This window comes from Diceros bicornis, chromosome 6 (assembly GCF_020826845.1).
Source record: "Diceros bicornis minor isolate mBicDic1 chromosome 6, mDicBic1.mat.cur, whole genome shotgun sequence".
In the NCBI taxonomy this organism is placed as follows: domain Eukaryota; kingdom Metazoa; phylum Chordata; class Mammalia; order Perissodactyla; family Rhinocerotidae; genus Diceros; species Diceros bicornis.
This window is the reverse complement of record NC_080745.1, coordinates 33,039,637-33,053,249: the sequence shown is the minus strand read 5'-3', so window position 1 is coordinate 33,053,249 and position 13,613 is coordinate 33,039,637. Positions and strand designations below refer to the sequence as shown.

The 13,613-nt window shown below is 38.8% G+C and overlaps 1 protein-coding gene across 10 annotated transcripts in view; it reads right to left on the bottom strand.

Moving 5' to 3' along the window:
• Positions 1–13,613, bottom strand: part of USP54 (ubiquitin specific peptidase 54) — a 116,745-nt gene that overhangs the window by 18,577 nt on the left and 84,555 nt on the right. For 8 of the 10 annotated variants that reach the window (XM_058543179.1, XM_058543178.1, XM_058543180.1 and 5 more), the window contains 8 exons: positions 12,835–12,984; positions 10,839–11,007; positions 9,317–9,487; positions 6,638–6,769; positions 6,084–6,464; positions 5,623–5,854; positions 4,341–4,474; positions 1,315–1,482 (listed from right to left, as the gene is read on the bottom strand). In XM_058543179.1, the coding sequence (XP_058399162.1) occupies positions 1,315–1,482; positions 4,341–4,474; positions 5,623–5,854; positions 6,084–6,464; positions 6,638–6,769; positions 9,317–9,487; positions 10,839–11,007; positions 12,835–12,984 (1,537 nt within the window). The other 2 variants (XM_058543188.1, XM_058543183.1) reach the window with 2 other exon arrangements.

Below are 13,613 nucleotides of genomic sequence, written 5' to 3'. Positions count from 1 at the left end.
ATACAACCTTTATAATCAGAGGCGGCAGCTAGAGCCATTAAAACAAAAAAAGCTCTCTACAGAGATATAGGTGAACTATAGCTGATCAATCACTGTACTAGATTTTAATTCTTATCCTCTAGAATTTTAGCACTCCATTCCTTGCTCTTCCAGGAGATACTGAACCAAAGTATGGAAAATTGACAATGAAATATAGCCAAAGGGATTCCCTCTCAACTTTGATGTACTAGCCAACTGACAGAGGGGGAAAAAAATGCAAGGGAGGGAAATGACAAGACCCCTCTTACAGAAGCAATATATACTTGAGACACCAATGTGTTATAGCTTAAGGACAAAAGGTAAGAAAAGACTATCCAAACATAGGGACAGCTAAGGAATTAGGAATTTAAAACTAATTTGGAAATAAATATAATGCCTTATATTATGGGAAATATAAAGCAACAATTGCCTTGAATCAAAAGATAGTAGGATTAGAAGAGAAAAGTGGCCCCCAAATAGGGCTCCAAATTAACCCAGGAAGCTTCTTCTAAGTGTTGATAAAAAGAGGGAAGTGATTAATAGAAAGCAGCCATCAAAACAGCATTGACTCCTATTCTTTATACTGCTTTAGCACAATTTCTTACATCGGGGGGGTTCTGAACAATAAGAATAATAAATTCATTTTATAGAAAGAAAAATAGAGACACAAGTTTCATAGCCTATTTAAGGTAGGTATCTCAGCCTTTTGAACTCACATTTTGAGGGCTAGTTTCTTATGGTACAAAGTGACATCCTAAAGCAAGTGAAGAAAAAATGTAACTAACGTGGGGCAGTTGAGGAAGCTTAAGTAAAGTCCATGAAAATCGTTTGAGATTGGGAAATGAATCACGGGAGGATCAAAAGGCAATCATGCTCGGTGTTCTTAGAACCTGTTTGGCAGATCCACTTCCCTGAAGCTCCACGTAGGAAATCCCGAGGGTATGTTTCTGCCCAGCAAGTAGAATTCCCATCACTGTCAGTGTGGCTCGCTCACTGCCTTTTTCTGCTGTTTCTGAATTGTGACTAGTTTGATCTACACCTTCTACAGATGTTCATGGGAAATATTTTTCACAAACAATATACTATTTTCTATCTATAGGCTTTTAATAGATGGGCCCCAAATCAGTGCCTGTCTCCAATAAATAGGCTTGTCACCTACTTTAGCTCTCACTGAAATGGCTGAATTAAGATAAAATATAACTTTGCTAAAAAGACAGGGAATTTACAAGCTTTAATACTTTTTTTTCTTCCTTCTCTCTGTCTCCACCACCTACAACCTAATCTCACAACAATTACCCTGATTCTGCAGTTCATCCAAGTCCATGAAGCGGCTGGGATGAGGGTTAAACCCTTTAGCTGCCTCTAATTCCTTCTCCTGTTTCCTTCGAAGTTCCTGTTCTTGGGCCCTCCTGGCCACCTCTTCCTGCAATTCATCCAGTTCGCTTTTGGAAGGTATCTCCCCACCTGGAATATAAGCAAGGGAGAAGAGAAGTCGCCACAATTCCACAACCAAGACTAAGCACCTGCTGCATTTATGGCCACTGCACTGCTTTTCCTTTGGAACTCTTGGCTTCAAATTGGAGTTCATATTTTGGATAGTTTTTCCATATCAGATTCAGGGTGAGACCTGGGCTGTGAATAATAATAATAATAAATATTTATTGAGTGCTTAATAACAACATAACTAACATTTGTTGAGCATTTACTATGTGACAGGCACAGTTTTGACACTTTTACATATATTATTTCATTTAATTCTCACAACCTATGATGTAGATACTATTATTGCCCACATTTCAGGAATGAAGAAACTGAGTCACAAAGAGGATAAATAACTTGCCCAAGGTAACACAGACGGTAATGATGGAGTTGAATTAAAGTCAAATAGGTTAAATTCACAATCCATGCTCTTAACCATTAAGAAGCATTCTCTGCCACATGCTGCCACTGACTCACTGGGAAGCTTCAAGCAAGTCAATTTCTCACCCTTAATCTCCACCATTTGTTTAATGAGTTTGTAAAATATCTATAGTAGTAAAAACTTAATTTTATCATTGTTCATAGATAGAACCAAATAGATCTAAAAGGATGTCCATGATATACTAAGTGAAAAATAAAGTGACAGGGGACCGGCCCGGTGGCGTAGTGGTTAAGTTTGCACGCTCCGCTTTGGCATCATGGGGTTTGCAGGTTCCAATCCCAGGCGTGGACCTATACCACTCATCAGCCATGCTGTGGCAGCGTTCCACATACAAAATAGAGGAAGACTGGCACAGATGTTAGCTCAGGGACAATCTTCCTCAAGCAAAAAGAAGATCGGCAACAGATGTTAGCTCAGGGCCAATCTTCCTCACCAATAAATAAATAAATAAAGTGACAGAATAATATGTATAGTATGACTTCATTTTATTTTTTAAAAAAATGGTAGTAATAAACTTATCTATATACTTGTATAAGCAAAGAAAAAGATGTAGAAAGATACATACCATAATGGTAACATTGGTTCCCTCAATTTGAAGAGGCAAAGGGCAGGTTACTGAATTATTGGACTTATTTTACTTCTGTAATTTTTTAAAAGAGTGATCAAAGTCACCAGATAAAAATATTTGTTTTGTGCCAGACTAAAATAATTGGATCACATTGTGGGGCATAAGTAGGGTTTACTATACAAAGAAGAGAGTGGAGTGGTATGATATGTGAGGAATTTGTTATAACTCCTTGCTAAATATCTTTTACCAGTTGAGGAATTCTGTTGGTGAATTCTATCCAGCTGGTCCAGAATTAGGGCTATTAGGGAAATTATCAGACTCAGTCTCTAATGTGCTGAAAAGGTATTGGCTATCTAAAGAAAAGAGAAGGAGGCACAGGCTTATGCATGATCACAAGTTTCTCAATGTTAGTCAACATGAAATAAATTAAAATGTGGGAAATAAACTAAATGCATAACTTCATTAGGAAGCATGAATTTCTTCCATGAGTTTCTAACTATAACCTACTCCAGCCCAGGATTTCAGAGATACCTGCGCTTCTATAGGCATTGTTCTGCTTTGCCAGATGTCAGCAACCTATGGCACACATACCTAAAAGAGTTCATGTCTTTTTATTACTGCTGTATACTTTCCTTTTATTACTGCTGTATACTTTCCTAAGAACTTTCAATGGGTATCTTGAGAATTGGTGGTCAAACCAATAATGTTCCTGGTCTCATCTCTACAGGCTGGGATATAGTATTCTGTCCTCCTCTCCCTAGTAAGCTGGCCACAGATCTATATCCAGAAGTTTATTAAATCAGACCATAGTTAGGCGTCTACCCACAAACACTATTCCAATTGATCTAAGAGACCAGAAAAAAAGGGGATGAAACACATCTTTCAGAGAAGGTTGACCTCTAAGTTAGAAAAGTAGCTCCCAGAACTCCTCAGCAGACTAAATTATATTGTATACTCACCACCTTCCCTCAGGCATCACAAAAAGTCTCCATGTTGGGGAGACTGCCTAGTTATCACCTCAATTTTCAGCTCTGAGTAAGTAAAGGATTCATTTTGAACCATTCGGACTGGGTCTCTACTTAAGTGGAATATGCACTGTAAGTATAGATGTGTGTTGTGAGAGGAATGTAAAAGGGAGCTAAAACCTATGACTACCTCAAATCTCTACCCTTGGTGTCTCATACCTGAAATTCCAGTATTCCTTTATCTTCAGACTCTGACTTGTTAAAATGCCAGTTTCTCTTAGACAAAGCATTCTTTAAACTATTTTCCATCACTTAAATTTAGTGTGAAGGAGTCAGATCATTCCTTGTGAGTTTGTTTTGAGAGGGAGGGAATATGAGACACACGGCACACTCAAGGAGGGAAAACAAAACAGGGATACTGGACAGGATATAGAGGCAGGGGTAGGCCTGACCTGCTTATTTCCTAGTTTTGCCCATAGCCTACACGTCCCCTTTGTTATCTCAATTCATAGCACTAAACAATAAGAAATCCATTCCCAAGAGGCTGCCTCTATACCAAGGAAAGCCCTAGGACTTATTCTTCCAAGGAATTCGGGTGCTACTGACACGGTTCACCATATTTCTGTTCCTCCTTGCTCCCATAAGGGCTCTCTCCAAGACAGAAAGAAACAATCAGACAAGCTGTGATGGAGAACAAAAAATAAATAAATCCAAAAATGGAGCAGCTCAAATGCCTCCATATTTACATTCTGATGGAATATTCAAAGTGCAACTGTCCTCTAATTTCAAATGTGCTCAGCTAAGGCTGTTTCCCAAATAGAATTGGCAGTCCAATTCAATCCTCCAAATCCAGTGTCCTTTTGCTTACCTGCGATGGGCAGATTCTTTGTCCAACCACTCCTGGATGCTGTGGAGTCTGCCTCCAGGATGCTACTGCTGTGAGACTTTGGGATGTGACGCCATGAAGGTGCCAACCCAGCTGATCTCTTAGCACTTGGATCCCTTCAAAAGACAAACCAGAGTCTAGTAAAAGCAACAGAAGGGTGATAAACTAGCAACATCCCTAGGACTAAATTCCCTCAAAAAAACAACAAAACATCAAACTAATATAATTAAAGTATCTGCTATACTACTTCTGGAAAATTGAAATACCCATTAATTCCCCCATCTTATCTCACCACATTCACATTTTGTGCATCTAGCACAGTGTCTGGCACAAAACTTCTTAATGAATTAATAAACATATGCTCTCATATGAATTGCCTTCCTTTCTTACACCTCTGTAGCATCTTCTCATGTGTAAAACTGAACAGGGTCCTGTGGCCAGGGAAGAGTAGTTGGCAAGTATGAGGATGTGGTTATCACCCTTGAAGAAGATATAATTACTCCTTTCAAAGGAGCTATACTGTTAGGAAACTTGCCTCCATGGCAACTCAGTAAAAACAGTGTAAGGAGATCTGAAATTTAGAAAGCAAAGTGGGCCCTATGGACAGGGTGCAATGAGCATTATTAAACTGTCATCATTATCTTATGGAATTATGAATATCATTGGCTTAATAAAACAATCTCCAGTGACCCTAAAAAAAAAACCTATCCTAAAATGAAAGGCAAGAATAAATAGCAATTGAGTTTTCTCTCTGATCGTAGGACTATGAAAGTTTTGCTGCACTAATTTATTCTTTCACTAAAAGTTATTTACTAAACAATTATTTTATATATAATACTTCAAATTGGATTGGTGGTTACCAGAGGGGAAGGGGGGAGGGAGGAGGGCGAAAGGGATAATTTGGCACAAGTGTGTGGTGATGGGTTGTAATTAGTATTTGGGTGGTGATCATGATGCAATCTATGCAGAAATAGAAGTATAATGATGTACACCTGAAGTTTATACAATGTTATAAACCAATGTTACTGCAATAAACAAAATAAAAAAAAAATACTTCAAATTAGAAGTTCTGTCCTTTCTCAAATTCCTTTGTACTTTCTCCCAGCAGAGGGTGCTGTGCCATAGAAAGTTGATAGAGCACAATACTTTGCTTGCCCACAGAATAGCAATCAAGTCCATCTCTCCACTCGTCTGAGTTGAAAAGCCTCTTGGTGGCTCACATCGCTGTGAGGGACAATGGCGCTATTCAAAGGCCAAACAATACCTGCAGACACTGGAGCTCTCAGGCAGGGCTGCATCCAGGCTGACAGGGCTGCTGCTGTTCCTCTCACTGCTCTCATAGCCTGATTCCATTCGCTGAATTAGGCGAGGGTGCTGCTCTAAACGGTGAGAGCCTGGCTGTGCTGGGCCCCAGGGCTTGTACTGGGGGCTTGGTCTACCAGTTTTAATATCGTAAGCAGGTGGCTTGCTTAGTTCATCTGGTGTAAATTCTTTAGCTTTCCCGATCAAAGAACAAGCATGGAAAAGGCGGTGGATTTAGCATCTGCCTCAAATCAAGACATAATTACCCCCTCCCTCCAGTTACTCATTCACTGAACTCATATCCCCAAAGGCCTGACATCAGGGTAAAAAGGCACCTTGCCAGGTCTACTAGAAAATCCAGGTTTTTTAAATATATAAATCAACTTTATCAAAAGCCCAATTTTTCCCTAATTATCTCCTCACCTGAATCCTCAGAAAAGGGGCTAAGCTGCGTATAGCCATAGTGCTTTCTTTTGTCCTTACTAAAGATACTGTCAATATTTAGAGACTCCCGTTTGGGTCTCCATGTTGAACGATACTTGCTAGAAGAACTGGATTTTGACTCACTGCTGGTACTCTCTACTTCCCAGTCACGAGAGTGTAGAGGCAGGTTCCTAGGAGGTTTTTTGTCAGTCTGGTCTCCTCCTCTCCCCACACTGGGAGATCCGAGATTGGTCTGAGAAGCCAAGGACGGTCTATTATGGATCATATTGCTGACTGTCTCTTTAAAATCCCTTAGTCTGTTGGTGCTGCTGGATGGTTTAGAGGCATTTCTAGGAGCCTGCTTCTCTTTCAATGTTTCTCCTAAAAACACAAAGAATGAAACAAATATAAATGTTTAAAATGATTATGGATACCCAGACCTTAAAGTTGAAAAACAAGGAAAGCCCTTTGAGCAGAAAAGAGAAACTAGTCTGGAGTGTGACAAAAGTTTGATAGAGTGAATGAAGAAAGAGAAGCAACGCAGAGTGGCTTGCCTTCACTGTGGTACCCTGAGGCCTGTGGCTCATCACCTTTCTTCCTAACCCGGCCAGAGTTCCTCTTGCGCTCTATCAATGACCCTTTCTTCGATGTGAGTTTCTGATTACATTCACTATCAGTCAGGTGTCCTGAAAGAACAAGGAAATGGGGGTAAGCTGGTATCTGAGAGTGACCTCCATCTCTTGAGAACCTAGTCTCCCTTTGGAATTCACGGCAGTGCCACAAATTTAGTGTACTCATGTATCAGAAGCTGTAGGGGCCAAGGCTATCTGATTTAAGTGTAGTAGGAATCTCTCAATAGATAAATGCAGAGAAACTCAAGTATTTAATGGCAGCTTCCAAATTTACAATGTCTCCTGAGCAATTACCAGTCTCAATCTGCTCGTAATCTTTCCCAGTGACCCAAAAGGACACGTTACTTGGTAATTTTTAAAAGGCAAGAGTTTTAAAGATTGTACAAAAATGTCATGTACCAATATATTTTTACTCTCATAAATAGAAGACAGAGCTTTCTTTTTATTTATTTAGCAACACATACCAAGTAAAGTCTAATTTTTATTACATCTGGTGTTATCCCAAGTGCCCCAGCCTTTGCCCATAAGAGCTCTGATTGTGTATGGCTTTAAGACCCAGTTCTAAACCTAACTTAAATGTGAATCATTTAAAACGACATTTGAAATTTGAATAATTCTCATTCCCATCCACAAACCATGCTTTACCAAACTTGGCTCCACCCAGAGATTACACTTCATTGTTCCTCAATACTAATCACTAGGAAATCCAGGAGATCTGGGCTCTTTTATGTAACTTGCCCTGCTTCATGCCCACAGTATGTAAATATATGAGTATGATTTGATAACAGCAAAGGTCAGATTCTAAAGGATATAATCATCTAAGCTGCTGGAAGCCAGAGGTAAATTAAGCAACTAAATTAAATTAGAAGACAGTCTTAGAGAAAATCTCCTAGATTCTCAAATACACGGAGAGCTAACAGACATTTGTTTTCATGTTAGTATATGAAAATCCTTGTACATATTCAGGTATCAGCAGTGTAGTGATATGGCTACATATTTTCAATCAATTACCAATGCAATCTTTTATTACTTTTATCTGCTCCTTTGCTACCTCTGAGCCCATAAGAAAGAAAGGAGGAAATCACTTGAAGCAACTAAATCTACAAACGTTAAAGCAATGGGGGTATGCTACCCCATCCCCAGCCATTCACAAACCCTTAACATAAACCTGACTCTCCTGGAAAATATGCCTTATTTATCCTGTGACGTGGCTTCTCCCCAGTTCACAGTTTCAGAAATATGGTCTAAAAAAAAAAAATCACACTTTGTGGTAGTCATCTATGCAATAGTCATCAAAAGAAATCCAACATGAATCTGACCAAATCTCTTGATCCAACTATCAATGTACAAGAAATACAGACAGAAAAAAATGCTAAAGTTTACCAGAGGAATACAATCAACAATATTTAGAATGTGGGGAATCTACAGAACAAACTACCTAGTTCTTCAACAATAAATTGCAAGGAAAAAATAGAGGGAAAACCTACAGATTAAAAGAAACATAAAAGACTTATCACTTCATCACAATGTGTAGACCTCATTTGGATTCTGAGTCAAACAAACCATTAAGAAATTATGACATTTATAAGATCATTGGCTATTTGAACACCCACTGGTTATTTAGTGGTTTTAAGGAATAACTGTTAATATTTTTAAGTGTGATAATGGTATATTAAAAAAATGATCTCTTATATTTTTGAGATACATACTAAAATATTTATGGAAAAGGTGATATAATGTCTAGGATTTGTTTCAAAACAATCCAGATAAAACTAGATTGGCCATGAATTATAATTATTGAAATTAAGTGATAGGTACATGGAGGGGCAGTATACTACTCTGTATACTTTTGAATATGTTTGAAATTCTCTATTTAAAAAAAAAAAAGGCCAAGCACAGAGTATAAACCACCAATCTGAAGACGTGCTCACTAATTCCCAAGTCTGTAAGCGTATGGGCACTGTTCTATGCCTTAGGTGATGAACTTTTCATCTCAGCAGTCAGTCACTCACTGTTCTTCCTTCTATACCCTATATTGATTTCTTCCACTGACATAGGTACACTCTTCTATAGATGAACAGAACAATTCAAGAATGTTCTCTGCATGGAATTACAATAACAAACAGGCTAGCTTTCATTCTTTTGCTTCTCTGTCCTTCAGAAAGCCTAGTAAGGTGATCAGCAAGTATCTCCAGCCCACAAATAATCTCCTTCTCTCAAAGTCCTTCACTTGGAACAAAGCCTGACATGAGAACATGATGAGGTGGAAGACCACAAGGATTTAATGGGGCACTGTGAGAAGGACAGGGATCAAGAGCATAGCAGGATACAAGTAGATTTCAGAATAAACAATCACATCAATAATCACATCACAATGCTTCTTATTGATATTCTGCCGTCGACAGGAATATGTACAACAGAACATCATCATTCATTCAGAATTGCATTGCTTCTTTTCATTCCACTCAATTACCAAAGTTCTGTGCCTTTCTCCCTTTGCATGACAAACATTTCTGACTTGCCCCAGTTTCTTTTTTTCTTGGGAGACCTTCTATGCAGGAACCGAATCAGGCAAGCAGGGTCCACTGTATAAGTCCCTACCTGTGTCCCGACTGCTCTGAGACGTGGAATCATTCTCCACATTACAGATGACTGTCCCCTGAGAATCAGAAGAGAAGTGACTGACCACAGACTCATGGTGGGAGTGTTTGTAGGGATAGCTCTCCGTTGAGGAATCTGTTCGAGTATCACTGGAGATGGAGGGCTCCCTCCCTGAGGGAAGGAGGAGACACATATGCAAAAGTGAGGAAAGAGAGAAGGAGAATGATAGAGAGGGGGCAAAGAGTTGGATGAGAACAAAGGTCCATAAGTCAAGAACTTCCTAGATGGAAGGGTGAGAAGGATATACCAGAGCCATTCTTCCCAACACCCAACTTCCAGATAACCCAGACACACAAACAATTCCTCCCATTCCTGCCCCTACCTTGCTGAAGCCCTCACTTTGCCTGCCACTGTGAAAAACTGTGGGGCTTTTAGAAAACCTATGGGGGGAAAAGCGGAAGAAAGGAAAAAGTTGTGAAAAGTAAGGTCTACTTAGATGGAGAGTCCCAGGCTGACCTGGCATACATAACCAGTTGTTCCCCTGTCCCATAATTTTTCTCCTATACTGCCAGAAATGTCACTTTAAAAATTTTAATTGACATTATAAGCATTTTTAATATCTCTGAGAAATTATGGAGCTATTATTTATACTTTAGTGTGAATTAGTTCAATCAGAACTACTTTCTTCTGAACACCTAGCTGAAACATGCACAACAGTGGAAATGAGTGTTTAACTGAAGGGAGAAGAAGTAGAGCAGGTCTGGGTGGGGTACAAGGGTGGGAAGAACACCAGGTACCAAGCAGGAGGGAGGTACAAAAGGGAGAGAAAAAGATTCTAAAGACAAGTGTCTTCTCTTTCAAAATTATACTCAGGGCCAGCTCTAGATCAAGAAGAGAAAAAGACCATTTTTTTCCTCCTTTTCAGAAATCAAGCCAAAACCAGTAGGGTTACATTTCTAATATATTATGAGCCTTTGTGGACTAGCAAATTGTTTCTACAGGAAAGCATGACTTAAGTTCCAAACAATTGAATTAGAAGTGAACAACTGATTCATAAACTGAGGAATATTGCTATTGCATTTGGCATTTCAAAACAAAAGAAAATCTCTTACCCCAAACAAAACGGCTAGCTTTGTAGTAATGCATATCATTTTTCTTGGTCTTAACAACTCACTTAAGTCACTGTTAAGTTGCCAGTAAGAATCAGTCATCTCTACAAGTATTAGAAGTTAAATACTGAGGTTTCCCTCACAAACTTAGTATCTCAGCCTAAATCACCATAATTTCCTTCCCACTTTTGAACTGGGGCCAGGTGATTTAGGTAACACATCCTTGAAGGCTGAAGGAAACAAAGCCTGGCACAACTTGGGCTTCACCACAAGTTGGCACTTCTGTCTTATCTCTAATGGATCCTCTTTCTCCAAGCTAGGTTATATCTAGGCTTATGATTAAGCATGAGTCCCAAATGTCTGGTGATCACATTGGAGGGGAAAAGGGGAAGGTAAAGAGCTAGGCTGCTCACCTGAATCTTCACTATCATAGCACATCCTGCTGTATGACTGGAAGTCAACTTGGGGAGGCAGGTCCTGGGTAGACACTGGGGTACCCTGGGGGTCTGCGTAAAGGAGCAGCAAAGGCTGATAATGCCCCTTGATGCATTTGGTCACCACATCCTTCCATTTGGGTCCAATCTGAACCAGAAACAACCAGAAGAACATGACAATTATACTTCACATCCGCAATTCAAAACATACCGTCCTGTTCAGTTTTTCTAAAGAAAATAAAAGAGAGGAAAAAACAAGAATTGGGTAAAGAGGCAACAAAAGATATCTTAAACCTAAACTTAATAAATTTTTTGTTAAATATTTTTTTGTTAATCCTTTTAGAAAGCATTAAAACCCTGTAAGAGACAGAAATGATGAATAAAACTACTTTTATTCCTGTGAAACATCAATTTAGTTGTAAAATATGAATAAAAGTTTTCAAAGGTGAATACGCTATGTGAGGGAGCTTCAGCTGCCTTGGTGATCAATTTCTTTTTACAAACATCAAATTAAAGCCCTTTCTTGAAGTTTGCATTTCTATAATTTTCTCCTAAATATTAAAACCACTTTTATGGGGCCGGCCTCGTGGCTTAGCGGTTAAGTGCGTGTGCTCCACTGCTGGCGGTCTGGGTTCGGATCCCGGGCGCGCACTGACGCACCGCTTCTCTGGCCATGCTGAGGCCGTGTCCCACATACAGCAACCAGAAGGATGTGCAACTATGACATACAACTATCTACTGGGGCTTTGGGGGGGAAAAAAAATTTTTTTTAAATAAAAATAAAAATAAAATCACTTTTATGAAGCTAAAGAGCAGACAGAAACTCTCTCACAGACTGCCTTAGAATAAATGACATTCCTTTTCAGAGTTCACATGTGGCAGGACATGAAATGTCAAACTGCTTAGAATAGACAGCTGAACCTCTTGGCCTTAGCTTTGTGCTGCATTCTGTGCTGCCATAGCGGTGGAAAAGAGTGACACAATAGCCATGGAAACCACAATCCAATCAAATCCCCAAACTCATCCTCTCTTAAGCTTGAACCAGTCACATTCTTAGATGATGTGCTCTTGGAGTCAGACAACTAACATAGTGCTTATTTCATAATAAATGTTCAGTACATTTATAACTGAGTTTTCATTACTTTAAAACATATGCTTTTTATATATAAATCTTATTTAATATCTTATAAGGCAGGTATTATTTTTCAATAAAAAACCTAAAGCTCAAAGAATTTATATAAGTTGTCCAAAATTATAACAGCAAAAAAGAGATGAAAATGAAGAGAATCAGGGAATTTGCCAAAGACTTTATTATTTGTGGAAGACACTGCTTTAAGGTCCATGGATCGGTGTAGATTATAGTCAGCAGTCTCCTAGCTGCTAACTTTGTCACAAGAGGCTTCCTAACTCACGCAGATCAGCTAAACCACTTCAGACACAGACTCTGTGGTTTAGATAGTATCAAGTTTCCAGCTTTAAACATCATCATAGCCCTATTTTCTCTGTACTATCCCAAAACACACTAATCTGTGATAGGGCACTGTAGGGAGCTAATAATCAGAGAATAATTTATAGCAGCCCTGAGACAAAGTATTACAGTATTACCCACTGATAATTCCAAGATTTGGAATTCTTAACTTCATGCTAACCCTATAACCTAATTCGAGGCATTAGACTGTTCTCACTCAAATCAACCAATTAACACATTGAAAAAAATACTTTGTCAACTATAAATAGGGAACTGTGCTGAATGCCTGGTGAGTCAATTCAGAGAAAATAATAGAAGATATATTGAGCCTGTCCTTGAGTAACTTGCTATCTACTGGGGAAGACAAGACTAATACTCTCATCAATTCAACAGATAGGCAGGCAGACATCAAAATAATGAAAATGAAACACTGAAGACAAACAATAATTATCCTCAGTTTTTTGCTGTAGTCACCAAACACTTCAAGAAGGGCTTGAATATTCCTACCTCCTTGACATGAGCATCATCAAAATACATCCATTTGCGGATCTTTGTTTGGAAAAAGAATGTAGAATAATGTTTGCCGTAGTAACAGATCATTCCTACTAAGTACAGTTCAGACTGCTTGGCCCGGTCATCTGTCACTCTGAAAAACAGCTGTGGGAGAAGAAGAGAAAGTAAACAGTCACATACTTAACCCTCTCACATCTTCTCTCAGCAGACTCCATCATTTCTTAATTAAGGTACTGACTTGCTTCTCCACCCTTCAGTCTAAGATTTTTTGCTAGTCCATATTAATCATCAGAAATGAACCTAAAAAGGCAAAATGTAGGGAAAAGCAAGACAGACAGTGGCCAGTAAACTGGTAAGGTGGTTATATTTCTTCATACCTTTCAATAATATTTTCTTGTTGGGGGCCTATCATAGAAAGAGCCAGAAAAGTTGAAAAAACAAAACAAAACACTCTCAAGTTTCAAAAGTTACTTATCAGCTAGCACCACAAATATAAATTTCCTGCTGAGACCCTAAGTAGGGGGTAAGAAAGCCCTTAGGAGGAGCAATACTGCCATGCTGGTTACCAGCATTTCAATTCCTAGATGTTCAGGACTGTCCTAGGTGCTAAGAGACATACAAAAAAAATTTGAAGAAAAAGATTCTTGCCTTGAGGAAATTATCTGGTTGAGAAAACAATCATAAAAATAAAACTATAATAGTACAGAATATGTAGGCTACAGAAATTTAGAAAAAGGAGATTTTATTGTACATAGCCTACTCATGTCAGAGAT